The sequence below is a fragment of the Pteronotus mesoamericanus genome, unplaced genomic scaffold (assembly GCF_021234165.1).
Source record: "Pteronotus mesoamericanus isolate MK-2021 breed Mesoamerican mustached bat unplaced genomic scaffold, CSHL_Meso_final scaffold_651, whole genome shotgun sequence".
Taxonomy (NCBI): domain Eukaryota; kingdom Metazoa; phylum Chordata; class Mammalia; order Chiroptera; family Mormoopidae; genus Pteronotus; species Pteronotus mesoamericanus.
In genome coordinates, this window is record NW_026555325.1 from 41,850,748 (window position 1) to 41,869,564 (window position 18,817).

General features: G+C 36.2%; 1 protein-coding gene across 2 annotated transcripts in view; it reads left to right on the forward strand.

Moving 5' to 3' along the window:
* The first annotated feature begins 4,072 nt into the window (after window positions 1-4,072).
* NUP35 (nucleoporin 35) overlaps window positions 4,073-18,817 on the forward strand; it is a 39,976-nt gene continuing 25,231 nt past the window's right edge. For both annotated transcript variants that reach the window (XR_008528216.1, XM_054562646.1), the window contains exons 1-4: window positions 4,073-4,170; window positions 7,167-7,337; window positions 9,913-10,040; window positions 13,118-13,178. Coding sequence is in view for 1 of the 2 variants with exons in the window: in XM_054562646.1 (XP_054418621.1) it covers window positions 4,131-4,170; window positions 7,167-7,337; window positions 9,913-10,040; window positions 13,118-13,178 (400 nt within the window). In the remaining variant the exon portion in view is untranslated. The remainder of the gene's footprint in view (window positions 4,171-7,166; window positions 7,338-9,912; window positions 10,041-13,117; window positions 13,179-18,817) is intronic.

The following is an 18,817-nucleotide window of genomic DNA, read 5'->3' on the forward strand; positions in this document are numbered from 1 at the left end:
GGGGGATCTCTGGGGTCTCTTCTATGAGGGCAATGATCTCATTCATGAGGGTTTCACCTCAAGACTTCTAACCTCCAAATGCCATTATATTGGGGGTTAGGATTTAAACATAATTTTGGGGGACATCAATAATTCAATCTGTAGCAACCTTCTACTCTGGGAGATTCTGATTTTCCCTTTCCCTTGCTGCGAAAATGAAAATGTATATGGTCTATTCATAAGTTACATAAATGTCTAATCACTATGTTGTACAACAAACTAAAATAACATTGTATGTCAATTATAATTGAAAATGAATTAAAAAAATGTATGTGGTGTAATGAGGAGTGTTATTGGTTGGAATGTGCTGCACATGTGAATCTTGTGGAGATGAAGAAAAGGTGGCTGCTGTAGGGAATGGGAAGCCCTAGATGGTTTTTGGACAGCTGGGTAATGTGTCCAGAGAAGGGAGTATTGGCTAGTGGTGTTTGAGATTTGGTAAGAGACTGAATGAGCAAATAAGATGTTAAGAGTTGACTGCAATTGTCTAGGAATTAAGTGGAGAGAAAAATAGGACTTGGTATCTGAATGTTTAATGGTAGAGAAAGTGGAAGTCAGAAAAAAGCAAAGTGGACCAGGCACCCTGAGAAGCATAACCACCTTTTAAAGTAGGTATTGTTTCTATTTTACACAAAATAAAATTTACAGAGATTTAATACCAATCCAAGTAATACAGGATTTAAGTGGGAAGTTGGGCTCTAAATTCAGGTCTATTTGACCTTTAAATTCTGTTCTAACATACTGTGGTTTTAATATTGGGTGTCTACGAGACTAATGGGAAAGGGACAACTGAAATGGGGAAGATTTTAGGGATTAGATTAGTTTGTTTTTGAGGTTTGATGCTCTGGTAGGTTGCTCAGCAAGCATTTTGAAAAATATCATTTGACTTTAGAGAGAGGAGGGGCATACAATAATGGAAATTATTTGCATAGATGTGACAATGGGTGAGGACTCCAAGGGAGGACACAAAAACTTGAGAAAGAGAGCAAAAAGGCTTCATTAACAATTCTATGTCCAGGTTAGAATAAAATGGAATCAGGTAAGAAAGAGCCAGGGAGAGTAAAAAGTTAAGAGAGCAGGAAGTGTACCACCACCAAAAACAAGGAAAACACTTGTATATAGGAAAAGATTGTCAAAGCTATTGAATACCACAGATATCAAGGATACAGACCTAATACGGCAATTAGAAGAACAATAGTTGGGGTAAATAGTTTCAAAAGAGGATCTACACAAGAGTCAGTGTGTAATGAATTAAAAAAACAAGATAGTAAAGTTAGGGAAATAGACCATCTACTAAAGAGCCTTATTTTTTTTTTATTTTGAAATCTTGAAAAAGAAAAGGAAATGTGAAACAAATTTTATGGCAGTTAGAAAAAAGATAAAGTTCTAGGGAAACTTTTTTGATAGGATAAACCGGGCATCTTTATACCTTGATAAGGAAAGAACCAGTTGAAATGGTATAAGTTTGAAATGCAAGTGATAAAAGGAAAATGACTTTCTTAAAATTTTTTTTTACTAATATCAAACTATATTACCAGGCCATAGTAGTCAAAATAGCATGGTACTGGCATAAAAACAGACATAGAGATCAAGAGAACAAAACAGAGAGCCTAGAAATAAACTCACATGTTTACAGTCAATATTGGACAAAAAAGGAAAAAACATACAATGGGCTAAAGATAGTTTATTCAAAAAATGGTGTTGTGAAAATTGGACAGGTAGATGCAAAAAAATGAAGCTAGATCACCTTCTTATGCCACATACAAGAATAAACTCAAAATGGATTAAAGACTTAAATGTTAAACTTGAAAGCATGAAAATCCTAGAAGAAAACACAGGCAGTAAAATCTCAGACATTTCTTGTAGCAACATGTCTTTCTGATACATTTCCTCAGGCAAGTGACACAAAAGAAAAAATAAATAAATGGGGGTACATTAAAAAGTTTTTGTACAGCAAAGGAAAACAAAATGAAAAGGCAACCCAATGAAGGGGAGGACATATTCACCAATACATCTGATAAGGAGTTAATATCCAAAATTTATAAAGAACTTATAAAATTCAACAACAAAAACCCCCAAACAATCTAATTTAAAAATGGGGAAAGGATCTGAATAGACACTTTTCTAAAGAGGACATATGGATGGCCAATAGATATATGAAAAGGTGCTCAATGCCGTTAATCATCAGAGAAACACAAATTAAAACCACAGGGAGATTTACCTCACACCTCCCAGAATGGTTATCAATAAATCAACAACAAGTGCTGGTGAGGACGTGGAGAAAGGGGAACCCTCGAGCACTGCTAGTGGGAACGCAGACTGGTCTAGCCATTGTGGAAAGCAGTATGGAGTCAACTCAAGAAAATTAAAAGTGGAACTTTTATGACCCAACAATTTCACTTCTGGGAGTTAATCCAAAGAAACCTGAAATACCAATTCAAAAGACTATATGCACCCCTATGTTCATTGCAACATTATTTACAATAGCCAAGATATGGGAGCAGCCCAAATGTCTATCAGTAGATGAGTGGATAAAACAACTATGGGATATTTACACAATGGAATACGACTCGGCTATAAAAAAGAAAATTCAACCCTTTGGAACCTCATGGATGGACCTGGAGAACATTATGCTAAATGAAATAAGCCAGTCAGAGAAAGATAAATCCCATGATTTTACTCGTACGTGGAATCTAATGAACTGAACTAACAAGCAAAAGAGAGACAGAGTCACAGATGGCCATGAGATGACAGAAACAGAGAGAAGCAGCGTCAGAAAGATAGAAGATGTCATGCACCTGGCTTTGAAAGGGGAGGATAGAGCCTTTAAAAGTTAAGGAATATAGTTAGTCTTCAGAAATTAGAAAAGGAAGGAAACAGATTCTTTACTGGAGTCTCCAGAAGAAACCATTCTTGCTGACACCTTGATGTTAGCCTCATGAAACTTATTTCAGATTTTTGGCGTCCAGAATTGTGAAAGATAAATCTGTGGTGGTTTAAGCCTCCAGCTTTGAGGTAATTCATGTATGCCCTCACCCAAACTTGATTACACCTGTCAAGAACCTGTTTCCAAATAAGGTCACAATCATGTACTGAAGGTTAGGTCTTAAACCTATCATTTGAAGGGACACAGTTCAACCCAAACACCTGTAAAAAAGTCAATTTAATCAATTTTAAATTTTGATCTCAGGGGACGCTCCATTTAATTATGGAATTGTAATCGCCTCACTCAAAATACAAAACTTTCTGGATTTGGCATTTCAGGAAATCTCAGGAAATAGTGAGGAAGGATGGGTCGGTATCTTGAGGATAATTAGTTTTGTATGGACCAGAGAACACCCTAGATATAAATGTAGCACATCATTTTTATAAAGTTAGTGAGGAAAACTAAACAAACTATTTTTGCACACATATATAGGCTATTTTTGAATACGCCCTAAAGAAAAGCAGAAAGGTGGTGGAGGACAGTCGGGGCGGTACAGGGAGGATTCTGCGATGCGGTGGGTTCATAGGTGTTTGTTTACTATTAGCTTCTATTATTCACTATCATTTGTATGTGTTAATATGTAAAAAAGCAAGCATGAATTATGCTTTAATGTAAAATTGTTTCCCTGTAACATTTTTAAAAAATGGCGGTGAGAACGGAGTTTAACGCACTAAACCGACACTGGAAAGGGGCACCAACAGTTGCTCCAAGCCAACTTTCTCCAGGTGTTACTTGGAAAGGCGGACGAATGACAGAGCACTGGGTAAACTCACGGTAGTTATGAAATCTTGAATAAAACAACCATACTTCTGTGAAATTCAAGTACCAAAAAAATCACAAGGGTCGTAGCGTGAGCGGAGTACTTCGAGAACTGTAATTTCCAAGCAGTTTGATCACATTCACAGCGAAATCTTTCCGGAGGTGCTGAGTCTGCGCAAAGACCATTGCCCATTCCAAAATGGCGGCTCCGGCGCTCACAGCTTAACTGCGGCGCATATCCGGAAGTTACGCCAACCCATAAGGTAGCGCGCCCCTACCCATGGGGAGAGTTTCCGCCATTTTTGAAAATCGGGAGGGTCCGGAGCTAAGTATAGTTGCCGCCGCGATGGCAGCCTTTGCTGTGGAACCCCAGGCGCCCACATTGGGTGAGTGAAAAACTGCTTTTCCTCGCTGGCACTGGGATGCATGCGGTAGGCCTGCAGGCGGGCAAAGCCGGGAGGCAGTAATCATCATCCTTTCATTTGCCAGTTTCAGTCGCGAAGGGGCGGACCTTGGATCGCCCCCGAGTGCCTAGTCAGCCCCCTGCTCTAGTCATTGCCACCCTGACGCTGCCAGGGAGGCCCCGTGAAGCTGCGGGCCCTTGGGGGAGTGGGAGGAAACGGCTGTCGAACGCGGGCTGCGCTGTTTTGTGTCCCCAAACGCGAGCTCGTCAGACCGCGGATACCTGAGACCCCCAGCTCTCTAAACTAGATCCGGGTTTCGGGATCCTGAGATTGTTGGTGGGAAGGTACCTACCCGCGTACACGTGGGTGGGCGGTGCCCCGGAGTGTGGTCACCCACCAGCGCTGTTTGGTCACCCGGGCTTCTAATTCCTGTTTGATTTCTTCCCTCTTCGGGCCTTTGCCAAAGGAATCTGTTATTACTGGAAACTTGAATCGTGCGACATTTAATTAACCACATGATGAAAGCCATCGGGATATTGGCCTTAATAGGAAGCCAGGAGTTCGCACGGTATTCCTCGTCTTAATCTTGAGAAGGTGACCAAGTATTGTGTGTCTTTTCCTCCAGGCGGTCACATAATGAATATTTAAAAGTTCATTCCCATTGTTGAAATGTGACGTTGAAAAAAATCCAGAAAGTTAACAGGATGTCGATTTCTTTTTTTGTCTGCTGAGTTTTGGGATTAGTGAGAACTGTCGAAAATTTTAAAATAAACCGTCTACTGTAAGAGACTTATTTGAAAATTAGGTCACAGCATTCTGAGTTTGGCAAAGAGCGAGGGTGTTATTTATCTGTAGGGTGAGTTTTTATCCTTTTTTAAGATTGGAAGAGTATATAACGCTTTTACATGTTTTGTGCAAAATAAGTTTCTTTTGAGAGTAATGTGAACTATTTAAGTATTAGTCATAAACTAAATGCATGATAATGTCAGTGCAGATACTCTGCTACATTTAAGTTTATGTACAGGTGTTGGTCTAGGTATTAATTTAGAGATCAATTTAGAATTTTGTACTAAAAAAAAATTGGAGTGCATATTTCTTGGGCTTACAAATGTGAATAAACCCTTCCCTGTTTCTTGCCTAATCAGAAATGTGACATTAGCTGATACTAAATATTCAAGTCCATATATTGCAGATATTCTTGGTGAGGAATAAACATTTTCCCAGCACTTAATGGTACGTTAAAATTAGGCGTTACTTCAACAGCCACTGCTAGGTAAGAAGACACAGTGCTTATTTTAACAATACAGACTGTGAAAAGGAATCGAAGACTTGCAGGATCTGTTGGTACAGGGAGATAGCCCTCTCTTTAAGTGATATTTAGCCTGATGGGTGGTTAGTTACAGTCTGATAAGAGTTTTTTATGCCCTCACTCTGGTGGTTTCTATTATATCACAATATATATTCAGATTTATAAGAACTTTTAGTGACTTAATTTTTCAGTTGCCATATTTTTTTCTTTTGGGGGATGGGAAAGTGAAGGCAGCTGGTGGTTCCTAAGATTTTGTATTTATTACTGTGGGTTTTTAATATCTGTTCAGAAAATGCTTTTCCTTTAACTCTAGTTTTTGTTCTTTGGAAATATGTAGTAGTATCATAGTAACATAGTAACTAGTACTTTAAAATAATTACAATGTACTTATAGTTCTCCTTCCTTATTTCAGTATTTGCTTTATATTTTTCCTGAATTACTTTGCCTTTTTCTTCTTTTATATACTTGCATTGTTAATATCTAGGTCTACCCTAACAAGATATAAGAGGAATCATTAATGACTGACAGCATTTGGGTAGTAGGAAACAAGTTTTTGAGGCTGTTTAGAAGTAATAGTTAATAAAACTCATATAAATAACATACAAAATGTTGATGTTTCTGAATTCCATGAATCACATTTAGGCTTGTCACATTGTTGAAAATTAAATTTTCAAAAGTGGAAATTGGAGGTTCTTCATTTACACATTTGTCACTTAGTTTTGGCTATTACAAGATACCGTTATAGTCATAACTAGGATTTGCTGAACGTTTACTACAGTTTAGACACTGGGTCAAGTGCTTTACTTGCTATAATTCTAATCAAAGCTCTGTGAGTGGGCGATACGATTATGCCAGTTTTGCCGAGACACTGGAACTTAGGTCTCTGACTCTAGAGTCCCTGTTTTTCTTCCTGTGCTATTTCGCTCTGAAATTAGAGTCTAAGTTATGGTTTCCTTATCTCCATGATGGGAATAATAAACCTGCCCTGTAAATTGTGAAGATTAATTTTCCTTTGATGATTCTATCCTCTTTTTAAATTGGTTTTATATCAGGGACACTTTTTTTGGTTATTCCTAATCTTAAAATGAATAATTTATAAAAAAGAGCCCCAAAATAAACTTTCCAAACATTTTAAATGTTTTTTGGTTGGGATGCCAGTCATTACTATTATTTTGTATGTACTCTAATGTATGCATGATTGCACTTTTATTATAAACATAATTTACAGTTTTTGTATGTGAGGAATAAAAAAATGGGACATATAGCAAGATAAACCCATTGTGTTTGATTAATTAAGACTTTGTGTAAGTAACTTGTGTATCCTGTTCTTGTTTCTGGTTGTTGCATAGTAGCTGACCAGACATGGAAAGTTTTCCTGTGTGTATTAGGGATTTTTTGAATATTGTAAACTAAAATTCTTAAATGTAAAAATGTGTTGATGCTTAGACCTGTGAAATGTTAACAAAAATAGTTGCCAAAGATTAATGTTGTTAATACAAAATACTCATTTCTCTACAAATTTTTTTATTGGTTTTTAAAATATAAATTTAACCATAGTTCTATAGTATTTAACAGTATTGATTAAATTTTCAAAATTATACTAGATTCTTATATTGTTTTGATAGATATTATAAAACTAAAGTCCTTATTTTATTTCTGATTCATTTAGGATCTGAACCAATGATGCTGGGTTCTCCCACATCTCCAAAACCAGGGGTTAATGCCCAGTTCTTACCTGGATTTTTAATGGGGGATTTACCAGCTCCAGTGACCCCACAACCTCGATCACTTAGTGGTCCTTCAGTAGGAGTAATGGAAATGAGATCACCTTTACTTGCAGGTAGGTAAATTGCCTAAAATAGTTTCATAGTAATGTCAATATATGTATGAGAATTTTAAAAAGAATATTGGTTCAGCATTTACTCTTTCTAACCCATTCATTACTCTTTTCCCTCTGTATAATGTGCCCTTTTTGCCCAAATTTTTGAGGGAAAAATAAGGATATGCATTATACATGGGTAGTACTAATTCTGTAGCTATATAAATGTTATTAATTCTTTTATTTATCCTTATGCATTAAAAATGTAACTCTAGAAAGCAATAATGATATCTCTATACAAAATAATGCCCTGGAATATGATAATCAGTTTTGTGTCTAAGTATAAATAAATAAAAAATTGAATTAAAAAATTAAAACGATTTTTTTTTCTCTCTGAAAGTTTGGGCCAAAAACCTGGGTGTGCATTATACACAGCAAATACGGTGTTTTAAAAAATTACCTCTATTTCTTAGCATAAGACTCTTAGAATAGAGGTGTAAGCAATATAAGCTACGATGGTCCCCTTTATCCTCGGAGGACAAGTTCCAAGACCCTGGTGGATGCCTGAAACCACTGATAATACCAAACTTATATGCACACTATGTTCTTTCCTCTGCACACATATCTGTGATAAAGCTTATAAATTAGGCACAGTAAGAGATTAACATTAACATAATAGAACAATTTTAATAATACACTGTAGTACAGTTATGTGAATGTGGCCTCTTTCTTAAAATATCTTACTGTACTGGACATACAACTTGGATACACTGGACAAAGGGATGATACACATTCCAGGGTGGATGATGTGAAATTTTATCATGCTATTCAGAATGCAATTTAAAGCTTAACAAATTGCTTATTTTTAGAATTTTTGATTTAATATTTTCAGACTACAGGTAACTGAAATTGCAGGTATCAAAATCTCAGATAAGGGGAGGGTATTATAATTCTAAGAACCACTTATTAAAAAATATGCATACTACATTTCATCCAGTCTAAGATGCCAGTATGTATGTGTGAGGGGGTGTGAAGTGATCATTTAATTTCGGTTTACATATTCATCGTAAATATAATAATAGCAAATATTCAGTCAAAAGAAGTATAATTTGAAAATTTGTAAATATGGATTCTACCTCTAGTCAGAGTTAATTAAGGTTCTCACTTGTGGTATGTTTAGTGAAAGGACTTCACAAACTATGGGGAAGTTTTTTAAATAGGCTATGCAGTCCTCAGCACAACATGTTGTTACCTAATACAGCATGTATCTTTTACATGATGCCTTTAGCAAAGAAATATTTTAAAAGATAACTTTGAAGTTTTGATTATGAGTAGTGAGAGTTAGCTGCAAAAATGGTTCAATTCCAAATGTGAGCTAATATCCTTTTAGTAGATATTTAAAGGTAAACTCTTCTTACTTTTGTCTTTAAGGCATTATTTGACTTAAAGTGGTTTTATATATATAAAAATGGGTCAGGGGGAATTATATTTGAAGTAATTCGCTTAAAAACATCATTCTGGACAGATTTTTGTTTTGTATATATTTCAAATATGTTGTTATTATAGCTACCACATAAGGAGTACTTGTGAGCCAGGAAGTATGCTCAGTATTTTGTTCTTTTCATTCTTTTATCAATCTTGGAGGGGTATGTAGTAGTATCCCAGTTCTTCAATAGAGGAAACTGAGGCTAAATGCAGTAAAGCAATTGCTGAAACTGACATGTTACTAAGTGACAGAGAAGGAGGTTAAAGCCCAGGCCAGTCCTGTTTTACAGTCTGTGCTCTATGCTTGTGATACACTGTTGAGGCTCAGACATTAGCCTTACAGAGGGCATGGGCTGCTTCACTGTTGGCATTGCTGATTCTCTGATTTATAAAGTCATCTCTTTATGTCTTTTAAATTTTATGTCCCTAAAAATTGGCTTTTTTAATATCTTTATTATGTACTTAAATCTATTTTTAATGTGAGAAACACGATAGGATCTGTGTAATTTTGACTAATTCCACATTATGGGATTATATTTATTCAAGTGTATACAGACTGGAACGGTTTAATACCTACTTCCAAGTGAGAAAGAATCAAATTTTGTGTTGAAATGCTAAGCATTTTTTAGAGAAAGCAAATGTTACATGTGTTTACTATAAACTAAAATTTCTATTTACTTATTCTGGAATCTTCAAAGTGCAGTCTGTGGATCACCAGCATTAGTATCACTAGGAGCTTGTTCGAAGTTCATAATCTCAGGTTCCACCCCATATGTTCTGAATCAGAATCTGAATTTTAACAAGATCTTTTGGTGACTTTCATGTATATTAAAGTTTGAGAAGCACCAGGAGATAAGTTTAAGTCAATATTTGAAGAATATAAATGAAAAAAAATCTCATTTCCTAGCAGGGTAGTCCTGAACAATTTCTTTGAAGCAACTGCCTGTATCTCAGTTTCCTCATTTATTAAATGGAAATCATTCTTAAGTCACAGGATTGTGGTCAGGAGAATGAAATAATAATGTCAATATAATTATTTTAGAAAAATCTTATCAAAAAGATGGAAGATTTCCTTGTTTTCACACCTCACTGTGTATTTTGTACATTGTAGGTGGGTCACCACCGCAACCAGTCGTACCAGCTCATAAAGATAAAAGTGGAGCTCCACCAGTTAGAAGTATATATGATGACATTTCCAGCCCAGGGCTTGGATCAACACCTTTAACTTCAAGAAGACAGGTAATACACATACCCTCACTCATGATCCACAATATATAATTTAAGGTTTTTATGAGGCCATAGAGTGGGAGTCAGTAATTTGAAATATTTCTGAAGTCTACTGTAGTCTAACTTTTGCACAGAATCAGCATTTATCATAGAATCTACTTAAATTGTGCTTACCATTAAATATACTTTAAAATGTAATAAAACTCCAGCCCTGACTAGTGTGGCTCAGTGGGTTGATCGATGCTCCGTGAACTGACAGGTAGCTGGTTCAATTTCTGGTCAGTATACATGCCTGGGTTGCTGGCTGGGCCACATGCAAGAGGCAACCGATGGATGTTTCTCTTGCACATCGAGGTTTCTCTCCCTCTCTTTTTCTTTCCTTTCCTCTCTCTCTAAAAATACGTACATAAAATCTTTTTAAAAAGGAAGGCATTTAAAATAAAAAGTAATAGAACTCCAGATTATTTTCTCATGTAGGTAATTCTGTGGTTTTTATAGATATGTCGTATTCACATGTCCGTGCCCACAATGTTCTTAAAATACACATAGAAATGCTTATGATTTAAGTCATTCCAATTTTTCAGAAAGTTCATTTATGTATACATAATTCTCTGAAAGAACAAATGAAGGGTTTTATGCATATTTAGGGCACTTTGTAATTTAGGAATTATTGTATTAATACATGACCACTATCCTTTTAGAGCTATGTTCATTGTTTGCTTATTTTATTAAAAACTGCCTCCCGCACAGTTCTGAGCTAATGATTTAGTACAGCGATTTTTAACTGGTGTGTCGTGGCACACTGGTGTGCTGCAAGGGTTTTTAAAACATTCAGTACCTGACTATTTAGTCAGGGCACTTATCTCTTTCCCCGTTAGACTGTCAAATAAAATGACAACAGCCAAAACAACAGTAGCTGTTTTGTGTGAATGCTCATTCAATGCCCTTTCTTAAACCATAAATATACAAGTCACAGAATTGTACATCATTGGTCATGTTGCATAAAAAGGTTCTGTCTGGTTAGTTTGTGGTATGAGAAATCCTTATATACAAGTCCAGGCACCTGATATTTTAAAAAGTCACTTTGGAGCAAAAAGGATAGGTAATAACTATTATTATTACAGTGTTTTGGTAAATCAATCAAAATTATACCCCTTTTTTGGTCAGATTGGCAGAATTTTAGTAATTAGTTTGTGTGTGCCATGGGATAAAAAAAGCTGAAAATCACTGGTGTATCATGTTCTTGTGTAGTGTTCCAATGGTGATGTTATGCTTTGGTTGGTATAGGTATAGGTGTTCTCATGGCATTATATTCAGTCTTAGATTATGCAAGATAGAGGTCTCTGTTTTGATGGGACTGCTTGCTACAGGAAAGTGTCTAATATTTACGAAGTACCTGTGGTGCACAGGCCCTGATCTTACAACTTAAGTAGTTTGTCAAGGGTAAGACAACTAGTCTGGCAGAGCCAGGCTTTCAACCTAGTCAGTCTTGAATCTAAAACTAATGTTTGTAACAGCATGCTGTGCTAATACCACTGTTGTAACTTGACTGTCACTTCAAAGGTAGTATGGATTTTTTTTTAAGTGGGAAGTTTAGTAGAGTTTATGATCATGTGTTCTCTCATCATTATTGTGCTTAGTAGGACAGAGAAACAAAGTCTGTCAGTTTAACTGATACATTCTTTGTATAAAGACATTTCTGCTGTTTAGTTTGGAGAAATGTTTTATGACTTTCCCTAAATCAAATAGAACATAGCTGTTGGAAAGTTTAACAAAAAGCATCCTTTAGTGAATTTTGACTATAGGTTTTATATCCCTGGCAAGTTGGGCCTATTTGTGAAGCAAAACAAAATTAATTGTGTTAAACAGATTACCTTCTCTATCCAGCATTTCTTGGCCTTCCTCGCTGTCCAGTACACTATAGTCACCAACCAAGTGTGGCTCTTGACACTTGAAATGAGGCTAGTGCGATGCTTGAAATATACTTGTCTACTCTAAAATTTGAAATTGCTTGTATGGCTTGTGTTAATATTTGGACAGTGGTGTTTTAGACTTAAGAAATCCAGAATACTCTGTTTTCGGGTATTTTTCTAACGGTTGGTAAGTAAATCTGATGTTTAGTTTGGTATGAGAACCACTGGCTTGTAAATTCATGTTTTCATTACTCCTCTGATAGTACATGAGAAGTAATGTAGTTACAGTTAATTGCTGTGTTTAAAATGTTTAAAAGTCTTAAGGGTCCTAATTTGTAGAGAATGTTTTTGACTGAAGGTTGAAAAGAATATTATTAGATCAAACCCCAAATTAGTTTTGCCCCCTGAAACTTTGCTCAACCTCGCTCTGATTATAAAAGAAGCAGGTACTAGGAATTGAACAGTACATTTTGTGTATCTCCTAACATTCTTTCAACATTTGGTTCTGGTTGCTAGATAATAGCCAAATTTTAGATTTCCTTAGTTTAATCATACTTTGTTTTAAAAAATTTATATATATTTACTTCTAGAGATTCTTGTCATTCTTCATTTGATATTTTTGTCTTTGTTTATAGAAGGACTTGTAGCTACTTTAGTCCTTAATTTTTTCACATTTAAAGGAACTGGTATTGATAATTTTCCTTCTTTGTAACTTTCTACCAGTAGAGGCATAGGTATCCTGTATTTTACTGTGTAGACTGATTTGAATCTATAGTATTTCATGGTTTGTGTTTATTTAAAAATAAAATTCTGCCATCTTTTGGTTTTTTGATGTGAGTTTAAGAATCACCATTATGTGTGTTATTTGTCTACCTTGGAAACTAAAACCAAATAGCACTGTTACTTTCTACTAAAAGTAATGTCTTTTTACCCAATGTAATTTTACTTATTTTAAACAAATAATATAATAAGGGTCTAGCATATTTTATATTAATACTGCTCAATTTTTAAAAAAAGTTAGGGAGTACTCTTTGATTGTGAGCTAATTATAGGCGTCTCCAGTACCTGGTAGATATTCATTTGTCTATTGAATGAAGCCCTTCAACACTTACTGTGTATGTATTATAGTTAGGACTTTACATTTTTACCTTAACACTTTCTTCTGTTTTTATGTAGCCAAACATGTCAGTAATGCAGAGTCCTCTTGTTGGAGTTGTCACAACTACTCCTGGAACGGGTAAGCAATACTCTTTAACATCGAAGACTGTTCTCTACTTTTTGAAGATAATATAAGACCTTTGTTGATAATTGCCAAGTTTTCTTTTATATATCAAACTTGGAGATTTTTTTCAAATGTAAGTAATTTCTTTTAGAAAGGAAATACTTTGTATATTCTCTTGAATTTATAAGATGTGAATTCTATTCAAAAGATTAATAGGTTAAAAATATGTGCCTAATAGTATCTTCTGAGTTATTAAAAACTGTAATAAAAAAGCTGTTGTGATTGGGAAGAAGAGGAATACAGAGTGAATAATAAAATGTGTTTTGAGAGATATTAATGCACAGCTATAAATCTGTCATTGGCTGTAAACAGCTGCTGATTATACCTAGTTTTTTTTTTAAGATTAATGGTATTTTTATCACACCAGCATCATCATCAACACCACTCTTCTTACATATTCATATATTTATAATCTATCAGGTGTTCAGTCAGCCAATAATTGAGCACATGATTAAATACCAGACTATGAGAAACTGAACAAAATAGATAACCCTTTTCTTTATGGAACTTATACATTTATTTACAGAATTTACATTTATAAATAAAGTTATAAAATTTGTGAGAATGGAGTATATTTTATGGAGGAAAATTAATCAGTAAAGGGGTATTGGGCATGAGGGCTTATAGTTTTTAATAGGGTGGTGAATTAGTTTTCTATTATTGCCATAAAAAATGACCACAACTTTAAAAGTGGCTTAAATAATACAGATGTATTGTTTCACAGCCCTGGAGGTGAAAAGCCTGAAATGGGTCTCAATGGGCTACCGTCTTAAGGCTGTTAATTGTTGGAGGCTCCAGGGGGGAATCTGCTTTCTTGACTTTTCCATCTTGCAGTGGCTTCCCACATTTCTTTGCTTGTGGCCCCCTTTGTCCATCTTCAAAGCTAGCACCTTTGCATCTCTCTGATCCTTATTCTGTAGTCATGTCTCCCTCTTTTTTTAAGAATCCTTGTGAATACATTGAGCCCTTCTGGATAATCAAGGATAATCTCCCTATTTAAAGGACACTGATTAGCAACCTTAATTTCACCTGCAGCCTAATTCTCCTTTGCCATGTAATGTAATATATTCCTAGGTTCCAAGGATAAGGATGTGTACATTGGGGGCAGGCGCATTATTCTGCTTACTATGGGTAGTTATGGTGAAAGTAACATTTAGTCAAAAACCTGAACTAAGGAAGGGATTGCAAACAGAGGAAATAGCAATTATAACGGCCTTGACATGGAAGTATGTATAGGGTGTTCAAAAGAGTAAGGAGGGAAGAGTGAAATGCAGTGAGTGAGGGGAAGAATAGTAGGAAATGAGGTCAGAGGCAATGGGGGCCGATATTACAGGGCCTTGTAGATCACTGTAACAACTGGTTTTTACCCAAAACAGGTAGAAAACAGATGGGATGAGACTGTTGCTGTGGGGAGAGGAGACTTTGGGGCTGGGGTGGAAGCAAGGAGGCCAGATAGGAGCTTCTTGCACTAATGCAGGTGAGGGATGGTGGGCAGGGGCTCAGAGAGAAAATAGGGAAAGAGAAGTAACAACAACAAAAAGATGGAACAGAAGAAACAATAGCAAGTTAGTAGATTTAAAATGAACCAAAATCAACAATGATATAAAACAAAATTGTACAGAACACTCCAGTTAAAGGTAGAGATCATCAGAATGTATAACAAAAGCAGGCTGCAATGACAAGGTAGATCTTCTTATCCTCCAGATCCCGATTTCTTGAAGCAGTCTGTGAATCCTTCCTGGCAGTGTCTTTGAAGTCTGCATTCATACTCCAGTTTGTTCAAGGCTGTTTAGGCTTTTTCTATCATGTTCCTCTTTTTTAAAGATTTTATTTATTTATTTTCAGAGAGAGGGAAAGGAGGGAGAAAGAGAGGGAGAGAAACAACTGCTGGTTGCCTCTCGCACCCCACAATCAGGGACCTGGCTGGCAACCCAGGCATGCGCCCTGACTGAGAATTGAACCAGCGACCCTTTGGTTCTCAGCCTGGAGATCAATCCATTGAGCCACACCAGCAAGGTCATGTTCCTCTAATTTCTTTCAGCCTCCACTGAGTGGTCTATTCGAAAGCCACCTCCACATTTTTAGTTATTTGTTACAGCAGCACCCCACTTGCACCAAAATCTATATTACTTTTAAATTGCTGCCATAATAAATTACCACAGACTTTAGTGGCTTAAAACAACACACATTTATTGGTATGTTTCTATAGGACAAGATGTTTAGGCACAGCTTGGTTTGTTCTTTAGAGTTCACATGTTAGCAGGGCTGGTATTCCTTTCTGGAAGCTTTGGGGATGAACTGCTTCCAAACTCATTCAGGGTGTTGGCTGAATTCAGTTCCATGTATTTGTAGGACTGAGGTCCCTGTTTTGTGTTTTTTTTTTGCTGGCTATTGCCTGGAGGTTGTTCTCAGCTTCTTGAGGCTGCTCTCATTCCTTGGTTCGGGGCTCCCCTTCCATCTTTAAAGGCAGCAAATGGCAGATAAGTCCTTTTATATTCTTTGGATCTTTCTGACCTCTTTTTTTTGGATCTCTGGCTTGACTTTTCTGCCAGCTGTTGCTAAGGGCTCATTTGATTACATTGGGCCAAATAGATTACCTGTTTCCCTTGCTATCTGAAAGTAGAGTAATCCTGTGAAACCTTTGGGATGTGGAAATGCCTAAAGCAAAGCAGTAATTGTGTATCTCAAGGCACATCTTACTAATGGATGCACAAAATAAGTCGAGATAAAAGCTCAGATGCTCACAGACACAGCTCAGTGCTATGGCAGCTTGATACTGAGATGCTGAGTGTTGTTCCCAGGGAAGGAGCTTGTGATGCAACTCTCACGGCTGCTCGTGGAGCATGCTGCAAAAGTGCTGAACTCTTTTTTTCATAGGGTCTTTTATAAAAACAAAGTGGCATAAAATGGACTTGTGAAAGTGGAAGATACCTTTAATCCAAGGTAATTCTTTATTTTAAAATCAGCTGATTAGTAAGTAACTTTAATACTATTTAGAAAGTCCCTTCACAGCAATACTTTGATGAGTATTTGAATTATCAGTTAATCCAATCAGGGAGAGGAACTTTGGCCTGATATCTTTGGATTTCAGCCTACCACATGTAGGGTGGGGCAAAAGTATGTTTTCAGTTGTTCATATGGAAAATAATACAGTAATAAATAATTAATAATACAAGAATAGAGCCGGTGCTTCACGTACTCACAACTATAAACCACCTCCTACCCCACCTTGTATGTCATAGTGAAAAATCTAGGATGTCACCGCAGTCTCATACTTAAATACTTGAGGTGGAGTGTTCTAGGGGAATTAGTTCAGGTTTTAACAATCTTAATTTGATTAGACAAATAGGGAGATGATAGAGCTTTGATATGTGACTATTTGTTACAACAGTGACTATTTAGTTGTTTAGTTAAACAGCAAGTGATCCTAGGGACATTGAAAAATGCAAAAGCATCATGTATTTTATGCTTTAAAGGATCTCTCAGTTGTCTGAAAAGCATGCATTGTAATATTCTTATTGGTGTCAAGGATTAAAGTTAATTAAAATTTTGTTTATTTTTGTGTAATACTGTAACTTCCACAAGGTTCTTATAATTTTTGAAATCAAATATGAAAATAGCAAAGATCCGTGATAGGAAAATATACCAATCGTACATTTGGCCACTGGGAGCCACTGCTGCTTCTACTTTGAGTTTAAGGAATTTTTGTGTAGGAATTAATGGGGCATAAGTTAAAAAGAGTACTTTTGAAAAGCTGTGATGGTCTTGAGGACCTACTATGCATGGTCAATAATAAGCAAGAAATGGGAAAAAGAATTGACTTGGGAAAATTAAGGGGAAAAATGTAGACTTTTCAGTTATAGCTATTTTTTTAGCTTCTATATTTAATGTTAAATGAAAATTTCTTGTGTAAGTTGTAAATTTTAACTTTCTGAGATTGGCAAATTTATAAAGCGCTGTCATGGGATTTAATAGCATGTGGTATTTTTATGCTTAGGTGGTTGTGTCCAATAAGGAGGTTTTTTAATTCTATAACTGATGTTAACATTCCTTTTAGAGTCTTATTTCTGGTGCAAGAAAACCTTGGTCATAGGACAAAGTGGGAAATCTGGATTAAAGAATTTCAGAAACTCTTTTCAACCATGGCATAGTGTTGCCTGTGTAGAGAATGTTGACTATGTTTACCTTGTCCTTCCCCGTCCTCCCCATCAGTTGTCTTCTGCTTTTAATTTTTCCTCTTTAATTTTTTAAATATTTCCTCTGCTTTTAATTTTCTTTTAAATATTTTTTTCTTGAGATGTTCTTTCACTTACCAATGGGCTATTTTATCCAAAGGTATAGCACTTACAACTACTGAATTAGAAGGCTTATTTGTGGGAGCATGTTGTGACCAGGTTCAGTGTGACAGACAGACTACAGCACTTTTCAGTACCTTTTGTTGATTCTAGTAGCTCAGAGTTCTGACACTGTTACTGGCAAGGGTGGGAAGGACTAACTGACCCGAGGGACTTTTCCCTGATACTTCTTTTTCTGGTCCTTGTATGTGCTCCTAAAAAGTGCTCACTGTTCAGTTCTTACCTTTCACCATTACCTGCTTATGAACTCCTTCAGGACAGATTCCTTCTGTATCTTCATTATTTACCCATTACAGAGCTGGGTGTAAATGGACCTCAGTAAATGTTTGATGATGAAATACATTGATATGTTTAAGTTGTTAGTTGAATGATTGCCCCCAAATTATACATCCATAGCCTCATACCCAGAATCTGTGAATATTACTATGTAGCAAGAGTTACATAAGGTTAAATTAAGGATTTTAAGAGAAGTTCTTTGAGGAGATCTTAGACTGTTGAGATGGAGGGGATGTTAATCATGGTAATTACCTTAGTTGTCCATAAACCCAATTATAAATGTCTTTATAAGAGAGAAGCAGAGAGAAAACTGACACAGAATAGAGAAACATGCAGAGGAGAAGGTATGTGAAGACAGAGGCAGAGGTTAGAGTGTTGTTGCCACAAGCCATTTGACCACCAAAATGTGCCAGCTGTCTCCCCAGAAGCTAGAAGAGGCAAGAAGTGGATTCTCCCATAGTGCTTTCAGTGGGTGTTTGGGCCTGCTGAAAACTTGTTTGGACTTCTGACCCCACCAGGACCGGGACAGAATGAATTTCTGTTGTTTTAAACCACCCAGTTTGTGGTAATGTCTTACAGCACACTTAGGAAACTAATATATGTATATAGTGCTTTGAGGCAATAATACCCTACAGCCAAAAAGAGGATAGGAATATTTGCGTCTAACTTAGCATGGTTTGCCTGCCTGTCCTTCCTTCTTTCTTTCCTTCAAGATTTTATTTTTTTATTTTTAGAGAGAGAAGAAGGGAGGGAGAAAGAGAGGGGAGAGAAGCATTCATGTAAGACAGAAACATTCATCAGTTGCCTCTCATATGTGTCCTGACTAGGGACCAAACCCACAACCCAGACATGTGTCCTGCGGGGAAGGTTTGCAGAAGGAAGCCCAACAAACTGAGCCACACTGGTCAGAGTGGCATAGTTTTTCTTTAATAATAATTGGAGTAAATACAGTCTTATTCTAAA